The following is an 18,866-nucleotide window of genomic DNA, read 5'->3' as shown; positions in this document are numbered from 1 at the left end:
AGTCCATAGGATCACAAGGAGTTGGACATTACTGAAGTGACTTAGTATGCACGCTTACATGAAGAATTTGGAAGAAACCAATCTACTACTATTTCAATTGAGCCAAAGCTAAAGCATTATTATGGCCTGCTTACACTAACTTTGAAAAAAGTAATTTAACATATCCAAGAATAATATAGGAGCTTCTCTGGTGGTCCAGGGGTTAAGAATCCACCTGCCAATGCAGGGGACACAGACTCAGTCTCTGGTCCAGGAAGATCCCACGTGCTGCAGAGCAACTAAGCCCGTGCACCACAGCTACCGAAGCCCACGTGCTCTAGAGCCTTGTGCTCTGCAACAAGAGAAGCGACCACGACGAGAAGCCCATGCATCTCAACTGCAGAGTGGTCCCTACTCATTGCAACTAGAGAAAACCTGTGTGCAGCAATGGAGACCCAGCACAGCCAAAAATAAATAAATAAAATAAATAAATGATAGCGCAGTATTAAAAAAAAGCAATACAGACTATCTCACTGCCTGCAGGTCCAAACTTACATAAAATAGAAGATTTATGAGCATTATTAAATCTTTTTTTTTGTAAGCCACCTGATTTCTTTCTTTAAAAGTCGGCTCATTATCCATTTAGTCTTAAATGATCATAGCTGAGCAATTCCAGTTTAGGGAAAACCAGAAGACACTGTTGTCTGTTTTGTTCACCGTGGAGACTGAGCTGGAACAACAAAACAAATGCCACCCATCTTTCCAGCCCAAACCCAAATCTTCCACCTCCAAGGGCAAAAGCAAGCTCAGCTGTGATCTATAATCATGTCATTAACCCTGCACTGAAGCATTAAATTAAACTGCCTAGTGCAGACACTGCTTTTGCTACAAGGGAAATGTACCTTGTAAGGCCATCACTTTATGCTAATAGATTTACTGAGCAATTCCATGTTTACAAGAGAATACCAATAAACAAAATAATTTAACAAGTTGTGAACGCTCCAATGGGGGTGTTACAACAACTGATTTTTCTTTTGCTGATATTTACTCTACAGACGTTGGTCATAGAGAGTTTTAGCCTTAGAGTAGTTCTCAAATGGTTCATCTTTCTATAGAATTTTTAAACCAATACTTTAAATAAAATCACAGGGGAAAAGCTAACTTGAACTGGCACCGTAGTGATAAGTCTTTAGTCCTCTCTGGTATAAATCACTACCTTGGAGATGGAGGAGACTCTGAGAAGGACATGGTTGAGTTGGTAGCTGAGCCTAGGCCTTGGGCAGGTGCCAAGTTCCTGACAGCTAATTCAGCACTCTTCACACCAGCCCAAGCCTCCAAGTCTTCCCCAAGAGAAGGTGAAGATTCCTTTTCAGCAAATTCCATTTCCGGGCGAAACTTCAGGGTCTGTCTCTTTAATAATGCTGCCCTAGTTCTCTGAAGCCAGGGAACTACAGAAGTCATCTCACTCTCTGTTAGAAACTATGTCCTGCTAAGAGAAATGCAAGAAGCTGGTTTGGTGCAACAAATATTTGGCCTTCTGACACACGAGTCTTCGCCTCCAAAAAGAACAGAGTGATTTCAAACTGCTCACATCTAAATTCCATGTTCTGTCTCATCAACCCAGATGTGGCAAGAGGTCAAGTATGCCAGAAAAAATCCTTCAACAATCAGATCATTAAAGGGTATTGAAATCCAGAAATGCAGCACATCAGAGCTGGAAGGGATCTTGGAAACCATACAGCCCCAACCCCTTCCTTAACAGTTCACAGGCACAGAATCGGCTTGTGTCAAAGACTAGAAACTTGTAGGCCGAATGTTCTTCTTTATTACAGAGTTTTCGGAAGCTCTTCTTTGTCTCTGAAGCAATGAAGACTGGTCAAGCCCAATCATGACAACCACTCAGCATGCAGTGTATAAACTACATGGTTAAGCCCTACCTCTTGTCACCAGGCAACAGAGAGTTAGGGGAAGCCTGCTCAGCCATGGCCAGGGGACCTCTCTTTTGCACACAGACCTTCTGTGCATCACCAGGGACTCTGTTCCTGCCAAGATGCAATACCTAGAAAGCTGGCTACTGGAGGAAGCAGAGCAGATCCCCAGGGCCTGCTGAGCTGATAAAGATGCAGTAGCAACAGTAAAACAACAACAAAAACCTTCCCAGCCTGAACTCCCTGGGTTCTTGCTGTCAGAACCACCATCTACCACCTACAGGCAGGATGCGAGAGCCGGTCAGGAGCCCTCTTCCACCTGCTGGGCCAGCTCCTAACCTCAGGCCTGGCTTCAAGGCCTCCCAGCCTCTGGTAGGTTAAAGCAGCACACGTTGGCTCTCACTATGACCGCCCTCGTTTCTCAGGCCCCACTGGAGTCACCTCCACATCTGGGCCACCCCAAGTGCAGCAGGCTTACCTGTCAGCGTCTCCAAGGCCCAGGGAGGTATTTCTTTGCAGGGTCTCTCGCACCACAGCCATCCCATCAGGGAGCCGGTTCAGGCGGCGGGTGTAGAGGCCAAGTCCACCATCGGTCATGTACCTTTGAAAGGAGAAAGGGATGATGCAAATATCTGGTTAAGGGCAAGTCATGGACCATCTTGCCGTTCATATCCAGAAGCCCTGTGTGGCCATCTTGTGCCCTAAGACAGAAGGAACCAAGGCTTTCCGGAGGTTCTGTCACTGATCACAGCCTAGAGATAACTCAGCTGATTCAACCCAAAGGATCACCAGCTTGTTGCTGCTGCTGCTGCTGCTAAGTTGCTTCAGTCATGTCCAACTCTGTGCGACCCCATAGACGGCAGCCCACCAGGCTCGCCCGTCCCTGGGATTCTCCAGGCAAGAACACTGGAGTGGGTTGCCATTTCCTTCTCCAATGCATGCAAGTGAAAAGTGAAAGTGAAATCGCTCAGTCGTGTCCAACACTTAGCGATCCCATGCACTGCAGCCTACCAGGCTCCTCCGTCCATGGGATTTTCCAGGCAAGAGTACTGGAGTGGGGTGCCATTGCCTTCTCTGCACCAGCTTGTTAGCAAAAATTAAACTCAGATTGATTAACCCAAACTCACAGGGATCTATGGAGCAGAAGGGAACTAGTGAAAAAATGCATTCGTGACATTCTTTTTAATGTCAGCAATTACAAAAGCAGGTGTTTTACCTAAGTACTCTGAAGGGAACTGACAAGTCACTGGCAAATCATAGGGGAAAATATTACAGAACAGCATAGGGGAAAAAGCAGGCAAGATTTTAAGAAGGATGGTAAGAAAAGACGGAGGATACAAGAGCCAGCTTTGTCATCATGGGCAAGTCCTGGACTTTTCATCTAAACTCTGTGAATATCACAGTCCTCCTGCGTCACCAGATGGGCATGGGAATTAGTAAGATAAGGAGTATCAAAGTGCTCTATAATTTGTAAAGGATCACATAAACAGAAGATGTTATTAAAATAGTGATTATCTTAAAGTATGTGCAATGGTAAATTTCACCTTTGATACTGATGTCTTAGGGGGGTGTCCCAGCTCTTTGAATAACAGTAATGTTACTTATCTAAACTTTAGGTTGATGCCACAGAGCTATCTTCCTATGAAATCAGTGTTGTCATGGGAAGGGAAGACCCCCTGAGACTTTCTGCATAGATAACTGACTATCCACCAATCAGATCAGCTCCTGAAAGATTAACTACCAGTAGCAAGTAGTTTGGCTCCCCAGGTGGTTCAGTGGTAAAGAATCTGCCTGCAGGAGATGAAGGAGAGATGGGTTCGATCCCTGGGTCAGGAAGATCCCCTGGAGGAGGAAATGGCCACCCATTCCAGCATTTTTGCCTGGGAAATCCCATGGACAGAGGAGCCTGGCGGGCTACAGTCCATGGGGTTGCAAAGAACCGGACATGACTGAGAGGCTGAGCATGCATGCATGCACGCACGAGGCAGTACTTCAGGTCCAAAGCAGCTCTACTTCATCCGCCCTGGTTACTCCAAGACACCCCTCAGAGGAGACTGCTTGTGCCATCATCCCCATCTCCAGAGGAGAATGCACAGCAAAACTTGAGCAGAGCCAGAAATCAAACTCAGAGCCCTTTAATTCCCCCATGGGCCCCATCAGACTTGCAATGCATCTGAAAATACAAGTGATTTACTTTTCAAGCCCAATAACGGCATGAGAAGACCAGTGAATGCGTGATTATTTTGCTGCAACAGTCAGCTGAGCTATTAGTACATCCTGGAATGTTTCACTGCCTTTGGTATCTTGGCTTTAGAATATATGGGATAGATCATGAGGGTTCTCAATACTTGAGATTCTTCTATGTCTAGCTTAGGAACTTCTTGGAATATAGTCTTAGAAAAAATGGACTTATAGGATGCTGTGGAAGTTTTCCAGAACCAGCAGGGTCACAGAAGCAAGTTCTCACAGGAGCCGTCTTGGGTGAGGAGCTTCTGCTTTGGGTCAGGAGAACTCTCCCTTAGGGCAGCGTCCAGGATACCGCATCTGAACCAACTTCTCTGGTGGCCCCTTTCACCCCCTATTTGTGACATTAATGATCACAAAGCCAACATAATGGAATATCTGTTGAAGTCAGTCAAACCAGTTGTTTGTGGTTGAATTGTACACTTTAAAATGATGAATTTTAGGGACTTGCGATAGTCTAGTGGGTAAGAATCCGTTTGGCAATGCAGGGGACCAGGTTTGATCCCTGCTCTGGGAAGATCTCCTATGCCGAGGCGCACCTACTGAGCCTGCGCTCTGCAGCCCATGCTCTTCGACAAAAGAAGCCACCACGGTAAATAAGCAGCCTGCACAGGTGGCTCAGACGGTAACGCTACTGCCTGCAATGCGGGAGACCCGGGTTCGATCCCTGGGTCGGGAAGATCTCTAGAGAAGGGAATGGCAACCCACTCCAGTATTCTTGCCCCCTCCCCAAAAGGGGCTCAAAGAAAAGGGCTTCCCTTGTAGCTCAGTCGGTAAGGAATCCGCCTGCAGTGCAGAAGACCCGGGTTTGATCCCTGGGTTGGGAAGATCCCCTGGAGAAGGAAATGGCAACCCACTCCAGTATCCTTGCCTGGAAAATCTCATAGACAGAAGAGCCTGGTGGGCTGCAGTCCATGGGGTCGCAAAGAGTCAGGCACGACTGAGCGACTAACACTGCACACCACAAATAGAGAGCCATTCTCCCTCGCCATAACTAGAGAAAACCCACGCGCAGCAACAAAGACCCAGTGCAGCCAAGAATAAAAATTTTAAAAATTAAAAAAATAAAAAGAATTTTATGGTACTTGACTTAGGCCTCAATATAGAAGAAAATAGAAAACCCCCAAAATTCCAGCCATCATAACTATAGTTAAATAATTATTTGTGTAATGACTTTAAACTTTTTTATTTATTTGTTTTTGGCTGTGCTGGGTCTTTGTGACTGCAAGGGTTTCTAGCTGTGGTGTGAGGGCTTCTCAATGCAGTGGCTTCTCTTGTTGCAGAGCACAGGCTCGGGGGACTCAGGCTTCAGCAGTTGTGGTATATGGGTTTAGTTACTCCACAGGATATGAAATCTTCCAGGATCAGGGACTGAACATGTATCTCCTGCATTGGCAGGCAGATTCTTTCCCACTGAGCCACCAGGAAAGCCCTGTGTAATGACTTTTTGATTCTTGGTTCCCACACTAGATAGTAAGCTCTTTGAGAAGGGACTATTTTATTTTGTTCAAATCTATATTCCACATCCTAACACATATTAAGCACTTAACAAGTATTGTTTCTGTTGAATGAAATCCAAAGACACTGTCATAGGGTGAAGTTTAGCAAAAACGTTTTGGGAGGAAACCAATTACAGGTTTTCCTTCCTCTTAAAGGTCAGAAAATTTGACATCTAAGTCATATGGCAATTAAACTGTCTACCTGCCAGTCAGGGGCTTCCCACGCAGCACTAGTGGTAAAGAGTCTGCCTGCCAATGTAGGAGGGGTGGGCTCGATCCCTGGGTCAGGAAGATCCCTGGGTCGGGAAGATCCCCTGGAGGAGGAAGTGGCAACCACTCCAGTTTTCTTTCCTGGAAAATTCCATGGACAGAAGAGCCTGATGGGCTAAAGTCCATGGTGCCACAAAGGTTCAGTCATAACTGAGCACCTGTCAGTCAACCCGTCTGTCCATCCATCCACCCACTCACCCAGTAGATACCGTGGTGAGCTCCATGTGTGCATCCTACAACTAGCATAAGGAGGAACAAAAGGACCTACACCAAAACACAGTAACTCTGCCAGAGGCTAGACTTTCTAGATCACATGTCCTTTCAAGGAGATTTCAGTGGAAGCTGTTCAAAACACAATCTACTGCACCATTAAGCAAGGGAGTTAATTTCGATTTTAGCAAAGCCTGCTCAGCCATAGAGATAAACAAAAATTTTTCAACTGGGGAGATCTTGTCAAAGGACAAACAAACTAATTAAAGCCTGCATTTCCCTGCTGGATTTTTTTTTTTTACTGCTGGTGAAACAACACACACGGTCGGGCAATTACATGTACCTTGACATGTAGATGGAGGCCTGCACATATACAGCCCTGGCTTTCTGTCAAGGTCAAGAGCAGAGGTTGGTGCGCTTCCAGAGCTGGAATGCTGAGATGTGCTGCAGCCTCCAGCCTGGTATTGCCAGGTGCAAGGTGTCAAAAACTGACCACTGATGAAGGTGGGGGGCCTTGGAGAGATGTGACTGTGTGACCAGATAGGCTAACTTAGCTTGGCAGCTGCTACTGGGAATTCTGATCTTGTTTAGGCAGAGAGATGGGGTGGTGGTGGAGGAGTCAGGGATAAATCAGGATCCTCTGCCTTCTCAAATGGACCAAAGACTGGAAGCCAGAGTTGAATGCTACCAGCGTGATACGATCCAGTTTCCTTACAAATCTATTCCATTCATTTTATGGATGTAGAGAGAGAGAGAGGCGGGGGGAGGGAGGAGTCAGGAGAAGTGGTTAAGGAAAAGAGGGAATTTACCTCGTCCTCCATAGGTTTGTAAAAATGTATTAAATCATAATTTTTAAAATAATATTCAAAATAAATTTTATGTCCTCTCATTGCAAGTTAACTAGCCTCACACTCAAGAACTTAAATTTCTTATTTCTATAATTATGATTCCACCAAATACAGTATAAAAAGCCCTGAATATATCTTTAAATAACTCTTCTGGTCTCAATGAAAAATACACATACTTTGGTTCAATCCAAATTTCGTACTGAATACATTAATATAGACGTCCATCAGTTCAGTTTAAGGAAGCATAATTTAGAGATGATGCAGTCATTGGTGTGTTGCACTAGCCCTTGAGCAGAAGGGTGAAAAGGTTTGTAGTCCAGAAGGCTTAGAAGGCTGCGTGGGATGGCTGGGTCCCATCTTGTGAGCTTTATCAGAGGCTTGCATTGGGTGGAGATGCAATGAGTTGCCTGAGGTCACAAGGAAGGGAACCAGCTGATCTAGGGACCAAATCCCTGAGCATCAGGGCCACACTTTCCTTCTCCTTGGGGAAATAAATCATTAGTGCTGGAGCCTAATGAGGTAACATCCTAATGTTTGCTTGCTGGGGTCCTGGCTAAGCCACCAAGCACCTGCACAATTTCAACACTATCTTCCACCTTCCGCTGCTTCCCCAGAGGTCCCTGGATAGAGCGGAGGAGCCTCTGTTAAAGAGCCAGGGTGTCTGTGGGTGTTTTTCTTTCTTTTCAAGGCTGGGGTGGCTCATGAACATCAGAGCTGGGAGCATGGCTGTGTCATCAGTGAGTCCTGGGTTCAGTCTCCCCAGCCTCATGCTAGCTGAGGGCCCTTGTGTGTGTCGCTGTTAGCAAGTACTAAGGGTTCCTGATGCTGGCTGGATGCTGTGCTAAGAGCCTCAAAGAAATCCTGACATCTTCAAAAGAGTCTTAGCAAGTGTTACTTTTATCTCTATTTTTTAGACAAAGACAATGAAACAGGTCAAGATCACCGTGCAGGTAGATGGGTTCAAATTCCAGCTTTGTCACTTTTGGGGCTGGGTAATTTCTCCAAGTTTCAGCTTCCTCATCTGCAGGATACTTGGAACTACTGATTAATCTCATAGGGCCACGGTGGGTTGACTGAGACATTATAATGCCCAGGGTCTGCTACCTCAGGAGCCCTTTAAGAGATCAACCCTGAATATTCATTGGAAGGACTGATGCTGATACTAAAACTCTGATACTCTGACCACCTGATGCAAAGACCCTGATGCTAGGAAAGAGGGAAGGCAGGGGGAGAAGGGGGCAACAAAGGATGAGCTGACTGGATGCCATCAGCGATGGCATGAGTTTGAGCAAACTCCAGGAGATGGTGAAGGACAGGGAAGCCTGGCGTGCTGCAGTCCGTGGGGTCACAAAGAGTCAGACATGACTTAGCGACTGAACAACAACCGTTACTATAAGCAGCAGTGACGGCCTGTGTCGCTGAGTAGTGACCCTGCAGTCCTCCTCCCCTTCCAATTCCACAAATATTGTGTACCAGGCCCTGTGCCAGGCTGGGATTACAGAGATCTCACTCCTGCCCGGGCCCTGGTGAAGCTCAAAACTGACAAGGCTCTCAGACATGTAAGTAGGCAGCTCTCCTACCACATGATGAGCGGCAGTAGATAGATGTACAGTACAGACAGATGCACAACAGGCTCTGCCCACACAGGGGATGGAGGTCACAGAGGGATGCTGTCTAAGTTGGCCTTTGAAGGGTGCACAGGAGTTTGCCAGTCAAAGGAGGAGGATCCATCTAGGCACATAGATGACAAGTACAAACGCAGGGAGGAAGGTAAGAGGATGGGAAGTAGTTCACTGTTGCCAGAACAGCAGGAACAAAGACAGGAGCTGGGCTACAAGGGGTCTGGGGCCCAGTCAGGAAGGGCTTGGAGGCCAGGAGGGGCTGAGACCTTTGTCTGGAAGCTGGGTAAGCTACGACGGTAGTAAGCCCATGAATAACGGGTTCAGGCTTTCGTTTGAAAGAGAACACTGACTTTTCGATACCTCCATCATTCAACACTCTATTTTTGGTGAGCAATGTCTCACTGATATTTCCTCCTGTAGATTTTCCAGAACATGCTACTGGTCTGGATCCCATCTGAGGCACCCCAGACCTTCAGGGAATGATCAGCCTTGCAGAGTAGACCTCACCATCCCTCAAACTAAAGGAGACCTGCGAAGGCAACATGCCTAGGACAAGGAACTTTATCAACAGAATAGGTGCATCCCGAGTAACTGACGGGAGCTATGAAAAAGTTCTGGACTCTCATAGGACCTGTCAGAACAAACACGCTAGGTTCTGAGTCCAGCGTAGTCAACAGATCTCGTCACCTTGAAATGTGGTGAGGCACCAAAGTCGAACAAGTGAAACTGGCATGAGCCACCTTCAGAGCGGGGGACAGAGGACCCCTCGATCCTGAAGTTCCCAACATGGAGCATAAGGAACACAAAGGGGTCTCAATAATCACAAAGGAAATCACTTTTCGACAAGAATTGGGGGAGGTAAGAGAAGGGAAGGGAAAGCAATTTGTACATTGACAGAGTCCAGTGTATTCCTATTAGAGCACAACATAAAAAAGTGAAAAACTCTCAGATGCAAAAAATGAAAGCAATACAAACAGAAAAAAAAAAAAGAATCAAGCCTAAGTGATTACTTTTCTTCAAAGACATGGCAGCATGTCTGTGTTTTTTGGACACACTTTTGGTTTAAATGTGAACACAGCAAAGAAAAATGGAATAAAAGAATTGCATACATAAAAGCTATTCCCTGCCAACATCAATATAAATATATGAACACATGTATCAACACATACTTTGTTGTATAAGGTTAAAAAAAATGATGTGGGCTGCTGAAAAGTCCTTGCATTTGAGTTTTGGCAGCAGCCAAGTCCTCAAACAACAAATGCTTTCACAGTGCTCTTCACTCCATGACAAAAGGCCTGACATTTATATTTGAAGTTTATTAGGATGTAAATTGAGTTTCTAGACAAACCTGTAAAAGGATCCCTTTAGTTTAGAGCCTCTTAGAAGTGCGATGAATAAACTCCACTCTGGGTCATAGAAGGACAGACCAACAAGGGAGTCTAACAAAGCCGCCCGAATCCTTTTGAAGAAAGTCGATTTAGTGACAGAAAACAATCTGCTACGTTGAGCTGAAGCGGAGACGCATTTGAAACGCAAAAATATGGTTGGGGGAAAAAACCAGATTTTTAAATTTTTCAGTGTTCTTTTTGGGAGACTTATGAGAGTTCAGTTTTCCTCTCGAGCAAAATAAGAAGACTGAAGCACTAAAATTTAGGCACCTAAAATGTTACTATGGGAACCACTTTGCCCTCAGTTTTTAGGCATAAAAGCTGAGACAAATATCACACATTTCATTTACCAAGCCACCCCCCACTGCTTCTACCTTCAATGACAAGAAACATATCACAGAGCAAGTCTCAGCTCTTAGCCACTACACAGCTTTAACACAAAAACCAAATAAAGGTGAATCATAATCAAAGAACACGGTACTGCTGCTTCTCTATCGTGTGTGTGTGTGTCTGTGTGTGTGTGTGAGTGTTAGCTGCTTAGCTGTATCTGACTCTTTCGACCCCATAGACTATAGCCCTCCAGGCTTCTCTGTTTATGGAATTCTCCAGGCAAGAATACTAGAGTGGGTTGCCATTCCCTTCTCCAGGGAATCTTCCTGACCCAGGAATCAAACCCAGGTCTCTGGCATTGCAGGCAGATCCTTTACCATCTGAACTACCAGGGAAGCCCTATCATGGATCATCCCAAACTGACACGCAATGAAACAAAACCCATGGCAGCCTCTGGAGAGAAAGTCTAAGGTTCGAGTGTCTTTCTTGGTTAGCTTTCCCTGCAATAATAAGACTTGATGCATAAATAATACAGATAGGCAACACGAATAATCAAGAAACATTTCTATGGTGTTCATGTCTTTTGCGGAACTCCTCCAACAATCCTGCCGGCAGAGGGGAGGAGGTGCAGATCCACAGGACCAGTTTCCTACCTGTTTGCCCAGCGCAGGGATGGGGCACCGCCTCCCACTGTACTCTAGGATGGCTGCTTCTCCAGGAAATCCCCAAGCTGGTATCTTGCACTTTTAAGGAGGATATGAGACTTCAGTTTTCCTCTCTAGCAGAATCTGCCATTATTTCACTCACTCCTAGAGCACCCACCTTGGCTCAGAGCACAGAACAGGGCCATGGCAGGCAGATGTCACTTTCTCTGCAGGAAAGTTCCTTCAACGGCCAGCAACCGCCGACCTGGAGCATCCACAGCTCCAGGGGCACCCGCTTCTTCCATGGCTCATCTGTATCTCATTCCGTCTTACTGAGTCAGTCCTGGCTATGAAGCGAGCCAGAAGTCCGGGCTGAATTCTCTGACCCTGGTGCAGCAGGAAAGCAAGCCTGTGACAGAAGTGAGCCGGCCTCAGGAGGTCTGAAGCCTACCCTGGCTACTTAGTCACCAGAGCACACCTCTCTGGGGAGTGCTGCAAAGATGTTGCTAAGCTAGTCAGACAAGAGCTCAATCCTGGCAGGCCACGGGGACAGAGGTAAGAGCAGGAAAAGGCAGGCCTGAGGGAAGGAGGAGTCAGAGAGTCCCAGGGGGCCCAGTTAAGCGTCACTGGGGGAAAGTGATGTCATACACTTTATTTCCAAAAGACAGGTGCTGCGAAGCTGCTTGAAGAGAGAAGGAGGCACGCTGCAGGGGTCATGCCACAAACATCAACACCTGCCTCACCCTCTACCCACCACTGAACCAGCAGCTTTAGCATCACTTGGCAACTTACTAGAACCATGGTACCCTAGTCCTCCTGAATCAGACTCTGCAGTTCAACAAGTACCCTAGGAGGTTCTAATGTGCATGAAAAAATGGAAAGCAACGACCTCAGGCAGTTGTCTCCCTAGTGGGGGGCATAAGATGACCCACAGTGATGAAAACTAAAATGCTCCTGTTTTCTTTCTTATCATGTCACTTGTAAATCCTGGGTATAGGCAGGTACTACAGTATACACAGTATTTCAGTGAAAAAGCACATATATGTTTAAAAAACAAATACGTCTCACAGAGGAACAAGCTCTTTTTTGACACAACCAAAAATAGTCTAGAGATCATTATCTAAAGCAGAAATTTCTAAATCTTCTTGAGTTGTGGATTCCTTAGAGAAACCGGTGAAAGCTGTGGAGGTCAACCTCACATAGGTACAAAATGAGTATCCAGTTCTAGTTAGCTCACAGACCACCACCCACACCCACCCCAACCTGGCCCCATGTTACTGGCCCCTCTGCAGAGTTAGAGCAGAAGTGGATCCCGGCTGGGTCTGTCCCTTCAACATATATAGTTTACAAATAGCAAAGTGCTCGCTTGTCTTTGCTGTAAATGGACACAGCAGTGGCACGTGGCATCGCTATAACTCACAAGTCACCTTGAATTTTCGCATACGGACTCGAGTTTATCACTGCAGTGCGTTTGGGCTTGCCCCCACCAAACTTCCAGCAGAGGAGAGACTGAGCAAGTGGTAAAATTCCTGCGTGGTGATGAAAACACGCTGTTATAGTTCTTGCATCTTCTGCAAGATGCAACGTGGATTTTCACAAGCTTAATGAAATTCCATCTAGCGTGATTGCCAGAGCATTTTGGTTTAACTTGCCTAAGGATCTATACATATATTTTTAAGGACCTGTAACTGTACTAATAAAATATACAATCACACAGAGAGCCCAGGATTACAACAATTAACCCTTATTTATCACTCCTATTGAAATAAATTTTTGTTGTTTAGTCGTTAAGTCATGTCTGACTCTTTGCAACCCCATGGACTGTAGCCACCAGGCTCCTCTGTCCAAGGGATTTCCCAGGCAAGAGTACTGGAGTGGGTTGCCATTTCCTTCTCCAAGGGATCTCTCTGACCCAGGGATCAAACCCATGTCTCTTGCACTGGCAGGCGGATTCTTTACAACTGAGCCACTAGGGAAGCCCACTGAAATAAATGCACACATAAATTTTCCATTACAACCTGTAACTATGCTTGTTTTAAATGGGCGTTGGCAGGGCACCCTCCTGAAGAAAGGCTGCATGCTTTGGAAATTTGACAGTCCCCATGTCTGGAATTTGGTCTGGCCTGAATTCTCTTTATTGTGGTTCAACTGTCAGTGTGGGATTGCAGCAAGTATTTCTAGCACGAGCAGGAAGCTTTTTGTCCACCTACTGAAAGATGAAACGCATTCTAGCACACAGGAGACAGCTCTCTAGACAAAGCCCCTTTAAGCTCTTTCTTGGAATGAAACAGATGGTGAAAGGAGATTGACTGATATCCAGGAATTCTCAAACCTGAGAATATACCCAAATCATCTGGGGAACCTGAGAAAAATGCAGACTTCAAGGCCCCAGCTTCACAGATGCAGAATGCCATTAGTGGGGCCCAAACCCTGCATTTTTAAATAGACCTTATATTTTAAGAGCATTTTGAGGTTTACAGAGAAATTTCACGGAGGAAAATAGAGTTCCATTAAACTCCTTCCCCACTACTACCAGTTTCCCCTAACATCTTGTATCAATGTGGTACATTTATTAAAACTGATGAACTAATACTGACACATTATTATTTGATACTAATAATTATTTGATACTAACAACTAACATTATTATCAATCATATTGATATATTATTAACCAAAGTCCATAGTTTACATTAGGGTTCACTGTGCTCTCAGGGTTCTGATAAATGCATAATAATATGTATCCATCATCACAGTTTCACACAGATAATGTTTTTTTGCCTTAAAGATGTCCTGTCTCCCCTATTCATCCCTTCCCCCAAACCTGTATTTTTAACAGATATGTAAGTAAATTTCTGTCCCTCCTTCCATCCCTCCTTCTCTCCCTTCCTTCCTTCCATACTTCCTTTCTTTCTCTGGTAAATAATTTTCCTGTAGTAGGGATCAAGCTTTCAGAAATGCTGCCTTAAATCTGGAGCCCTGGATGGAGGAACTGTGAGCTAGACTGACCTCAGTTTCCCTAAGAGCTCAAGAGTCACCAAAACGTGACTACAGTGTAACAGTAACTTAAATTTCTAATCCTCACAGTAACTAGTCTTGGCCCTGCACATTATGGGAGCGCGTGCATGGTTAGTGTACCGATTCCTGATTCCTAACGGCCTCTGCATCTCAGATCGATGCCTGATAAGAGTTTTCAGAACTTTACGGCCCTTCTAAAATATTATCATTTGGTTGTGGACTTGCAAGCCTAAGTCCAACTGTGGAAGCCCAGACTGGGAGGGGACAGGAGAGAAGGCAGAGGACCAGGGCCATCTGGGGAAGGCTCAGCAGGGGCATCATAACTAGATGCCCTGACCCTGAAACAGCCTTCTGCTTGCTCAAGAGAACCTGTCTGTCCTCCTAGGCACTTCTTATGCACTGGGACATGCTTGCCAATTTTCTGGCTGCTGCTACACCTTATCATTCCCATGATTTCTGACATGACTCCCGACCTCTAAAGTTCTCTACGACACAAATTCACTTGTCGCCTTAAGTTGGTAGAATCTGTGCCAGCATTCAGGATTGTGTGTTCCTTTCCAAGATAACTAGAGCTCCCGGTGGTGGGAATCAGACATCCAGAGTCTCTTTCCCTTTTGGTTCCTGGTAGACACCCCTTGGTAATAACCAGAGTTACCATCAAACTGAGCAGAAGCCAGCTGGCACTTGAATTTCGGTTTATACAAGTTTCACTTTGTCTTACCTAGACCCCACCCGAAAGAAATGCCCAGCAATACTGAGAACAGGTGGGGGCTTCCTTGGTGGCTCAGGCAGTAAAGAATCTGCCTGCAATGTGGAGACCTGGGTTCAATCGCTGGATTGGGAAGATCCCCTGGAGAAGGTTACACACTCTAGTATTCTGGCCTGGAGAATTACATGGACTGTATAGTCCATGGGGTCGCAAAGAGTCAGACGCAACTGAGCAACTTTCACTTTCACTGAGAACAGGAGGAGGACCAAGGTGAGTAATGTAACTGGGAGGTAAGCTCTTCTGAAGTCTGAGGCATAAAGCAGGCCTTGGGCTATCACCCGGCCTCAGCAAAGATTTCTGCAAACAGCTGGGGGGCCGCAGGAAGCACCACACTAGAGCCATATGCAGGCTGCTATCCTAGAGATGGTCCCACTTTTGAGCTGGTTTCATTTGTTTAATAAATATTTATACAGCCCCTGCTGAAAGGCTGGCTCTGGCCTGGGTGCTGAGGATACAAGAATCAGATCCACTCCTTGACCCTGAGGGGCTCAGAGTTTGGGTGGGGGAAACAGACGTGTGAATGTTTACATGGGCTTCTGCAAGAGCCAGACCAGGGCGCGGGGCCAGAAAAGGCTTCTTAGAGGAAGGAACCCTCAAGTGGCAACTTGAGAGATGGGAAGGTATCTGCCAGGAAGCCTTGGGTTAGAGCAAGTAAATTAGTTCACACAGACCTACAAGTGCCAATACAAAGGATCTAAAGTGTATAGTGGGGTCTTCCTTGGCGGTCCAGTGGTTAAGGATCTGCCTTCCAATGCAGGGGACACAGGTTCCATCCCTGGTTGGGGAATTAAGAGCCCACACATGGTGGGGGGAGCCCGCGTGCCACAACTGGAGAGAAGTCCATGCATCACAATGGAAGAGAACCCGTGCATGCCGCAAGTAAGATGCTGTACTGCCAAAAATAAACAAATAAATATTCTTAAAAAGTAAATAAAATGTACAGTGGATTGATTCACTGTGCGGTCTTAGATGATAAATTTCTACCAGGTAACAGTTTCATTAAGAAACTCATTATTCTGGGCACTCGCTCTAAATGGAATTCAATACATATATTTCCAACCACAAAGAAATATGTATATAGGCCTCTGGCCTTCAAACACAGGGATTAAGCCAAAACTGAGTGTCTACAAGGATACTCGAATTACCTGCCACTAAATCCGGCGAGCTCAGTAGACACAACAGCTGACAATACAGGATGCCCGACCCTGAGCACTTTTCCATTTGTCCATGAACACCGGTCACCTTCAGAATCAGAACCCAGGCAGCCTGGAGCGGTGGCTCTCCACGGAAGTGGGCCACAGCTGGGGTGGGGCAGGAGTTTGAAAAAGCATATTTGATGTTATAAATCTACCATTTTAAACAAACAACTAAAAAGGCCCAATGTTTTTTATAAGGTATTCTATAAAGTTTGGCAGAATTTTGGTTCATGTGGAACTACTAAAGAAACATTAATTCTCTAAAGACACACCTAATCTTTTTCTCACACCCTCTCTCCTCTCAATTCAGAGTGTGATGCCTTTACATTAAGGGATATTAGATTTTTTTTTAACATCCGAAAAACACTGAGTTAAAGTTTTGTGAGGAGGGGAACCAGTCATTTTCTTTCTGGAGAGTTCAGACTGAACTGAGTAAGCACTAGCCCTCCATATTAAGTGAGGTTATCTAAAGATGCATTGCACAGTCCCAACAGTAGCCCCGGATACATTCACACGGAGAGAACCAGCCTGTGGCTGACAGCACAGAAGGGCCCTCCCTGCCCTGAGCCATGGCAGGCAGATCTCATGGCTACCTCTTTGGGGTGCCACCCCTTCCCCCCAAACAGCTGCAATGCACAATCATTTCCTTGGGTAAATCACTTAAACAGCGCATGTCGAAATTCTCAAAAACCCTAAAAACAAAACAAAATCCTAAAGTGAAAAGGCTTCATGTACAAACTAAGGGCCACTGGGAAAAAAAAAAAGTGAGCCCAGCCCCCACCTGAGCATACCCCAGATAATACCTGAGTCCCTGAGCCACAGAAAAATGCCCTTTTCTACCAAAGCTCGTAAAAGTCTGTCGTACTCCAAAATGTGCCTTGGGGTCCAACATGGTACAAACTCCAAAAAACAAATGATGTGCTCCTCAATGATTAAAACACCATGCTTGAGTTGCCATACGATTCAGCAATCCTACTGCTGGGCATGTATCTGGAGAAAACCATAATTCAAAAAGATCCGTGCACCCCAATGCTCACTACGGCACTATTTACAATAGCCAAGACGTGGAAAGAAACAGTGTCCATCAAGAGAGGGAGGGATAAAGAAGACATGGTCCATATATACAATGGGATACTCCTCAGCCATAAAAGAGAGTGAAATAAAGCCATGTACAGCAACATAGATGAAACTAGAGATTATCATACTAAGCGAAATAAGTCAGAAGGAGGACAAATACCGTATGATAACATCTGTACGTGCAACTGAAAATATGACACAAATAAGCTTATCTACAGAAACAGACTCTCAGACACAGAGAACAGACTTCTGGTTGCCAAGGAGGAGGGGCAGGGGGGAAGGACGGCTTGGTAGTTTGGGGAGAACAGATGCAAACTGTTATATACAGAATGGATGAACAACAGGGGCCTACTGTATAGCACAGGGAACTGTATTCAATATCGTGATAAACCAGAATGGAAAAGAATTTTAAAAAACCCCTGTGTTCATCTCCACACTGACATGCAGCGGTCTCATTTCACCATACTCTGCCTTCTCTATCATCTTGGTGTTGAAATATCAGATGTTTTTTTAAAAAATTATCTTACCCACCTCCCACTTAGGATACCAACCTGAAAAGGTTGTACCTCTAAAACTTTAAATGCAGCCAGGCATTAAGAAGAAAGCCAGTAATACACAGTCTTACAGAACAACAGAATATTAGATCAGGAGTTGGGGGGAGGTCCCCAAGATTACTTGGTTTGAGGATTTCTCAGATGAGGAACTGACACTCAGAATTTAAGTGATTTACTCAAGGAAACACAGCTAGGAAGTAGTCACTGCTGTGTCTTTTTGTTTTAATATATTTTTGTACTCAATAAATTTATCATGTTCAACAAATCTTTTATAGTAAAACTGAAGTTTGGTTTCCCTATTTTCCATTTTGTTACAACTGTTTTATCTATTTATCTCCTTGTGTTCCAGTCTCTCAACAAGTTCACTAAATGTAGGACCAGTATTATTATAATTATGGTTATCATAATTATTGTTTTTGAGCTTATATTTTTGCTTCACTGCCCACAGTCCCTAGATTGTGATTAGAACTCTTGAGATAGGTACCTAACAAATGTTCTTGGTGGACTAAATGAAAGAATAAATAACCCAGAATTAAGTTGTTTTAATATAAATATAATATGTGTCTTAAGGATTTAGAGAATATACAGAAGTGAGACATCCTTGCATCTATTTAGAGAAAAGTTAAATATATTCACAGAGGCTAGGTTAGCTAAAGGCTTCAAGGAAGACTTCTAGGAAGTTGGGGGTCCCCCACGCAGGGAAAGCTAGTAAGAAAGGGCTTGGAAGGAGGGGTCACAGGTCCCATTATAGGGACAGCATGGCATGAACAGAGTTCCCCGTGTAGGGAACAATGTCAGTGCCACTCTCAGTGACTCCTGAACCGGAGCTGAAGGCAGTCATATTGTCCCGTGGCTGAATTCCCGTTGTCTGTGGTTTTTCTAAAACAGCGTAAAAACTGAAACCAGCGGAGCAGGGAGTTCAGTTGGAAAGGCAAAACTCGAATCCAACACGTATGGACCTGGACAGTGCCACAGGCGTGTCTGCACGAAGGACAGGGGTGCATCTTCCCCCAGCGAGGCAGCTGCTGATGCTCAGGGGGTCACGTGGGCAGGAGATACCCAGGAATCCAGCATCCAGGCAAACGGGCCAGCCTGGGGACAGAGCCGCGGGCGGTGCGAGGAGGGAGGGGCGGGGCACCCCCTGGGCAGCTGGAGCTTGCTGCAGGGAAGCGCGGGCCGAGAGGGAGCCGGAACCGGAGCAGAGACCTCCGGAGCGGGAACAAGCAAAAGCTGGTTGTCTACAGGATACTCGGATTACCTTCTATCACGGCTGTAGGAGCCGCCGTCACAA

The 18,866-nt window shown here is 45.5% G+C and overlaps 1 protein-coding gene across 2 annotated transcripts in view; it reads right to left on the bottom strand.

Annotated features, from left to right (window-relative positions):
- NAV2 (neuron navigator 2) overlaps positions 1 to 18,866 on the bottom strand; it is a 420,664-nt gene that overhangs the window by 125,062 nt on the left and 276,736 nt on the right. For both annotated transcript variants that reach the window (XM_055581343.1, XM_055581341.1), the window contains one exon: positions 2,386 to 2,508. In XM_055581343.1, the coding sequence (XP_055437318.1) occupies positions 2,386 to 2,508 (123 nt within the window). The remainder of the gene's footprint in view (positions 1 to 2,385; positions 2,509 to 18,866) is intronic.

The sequence above is a fragment of the Bubalus kerabau genome, chromosome 5, assembly GCF_029407905.1.
Source record: "Bubalus kerabau isolate K-KA32 ecotype Philippines breed swamp buffalo chromosome 5, PCC_UOA_SB_1v2, whole genome shotgun sequence".
NCBI lineage: Eukaryota > Metazoa > Chordata > Mammalia > Artiodactyla > Bovidae > Bubalus > Bubalus kerabau.
This window is presented reverse-complemented; position numbering and strand designations above follow the sequence as displayed.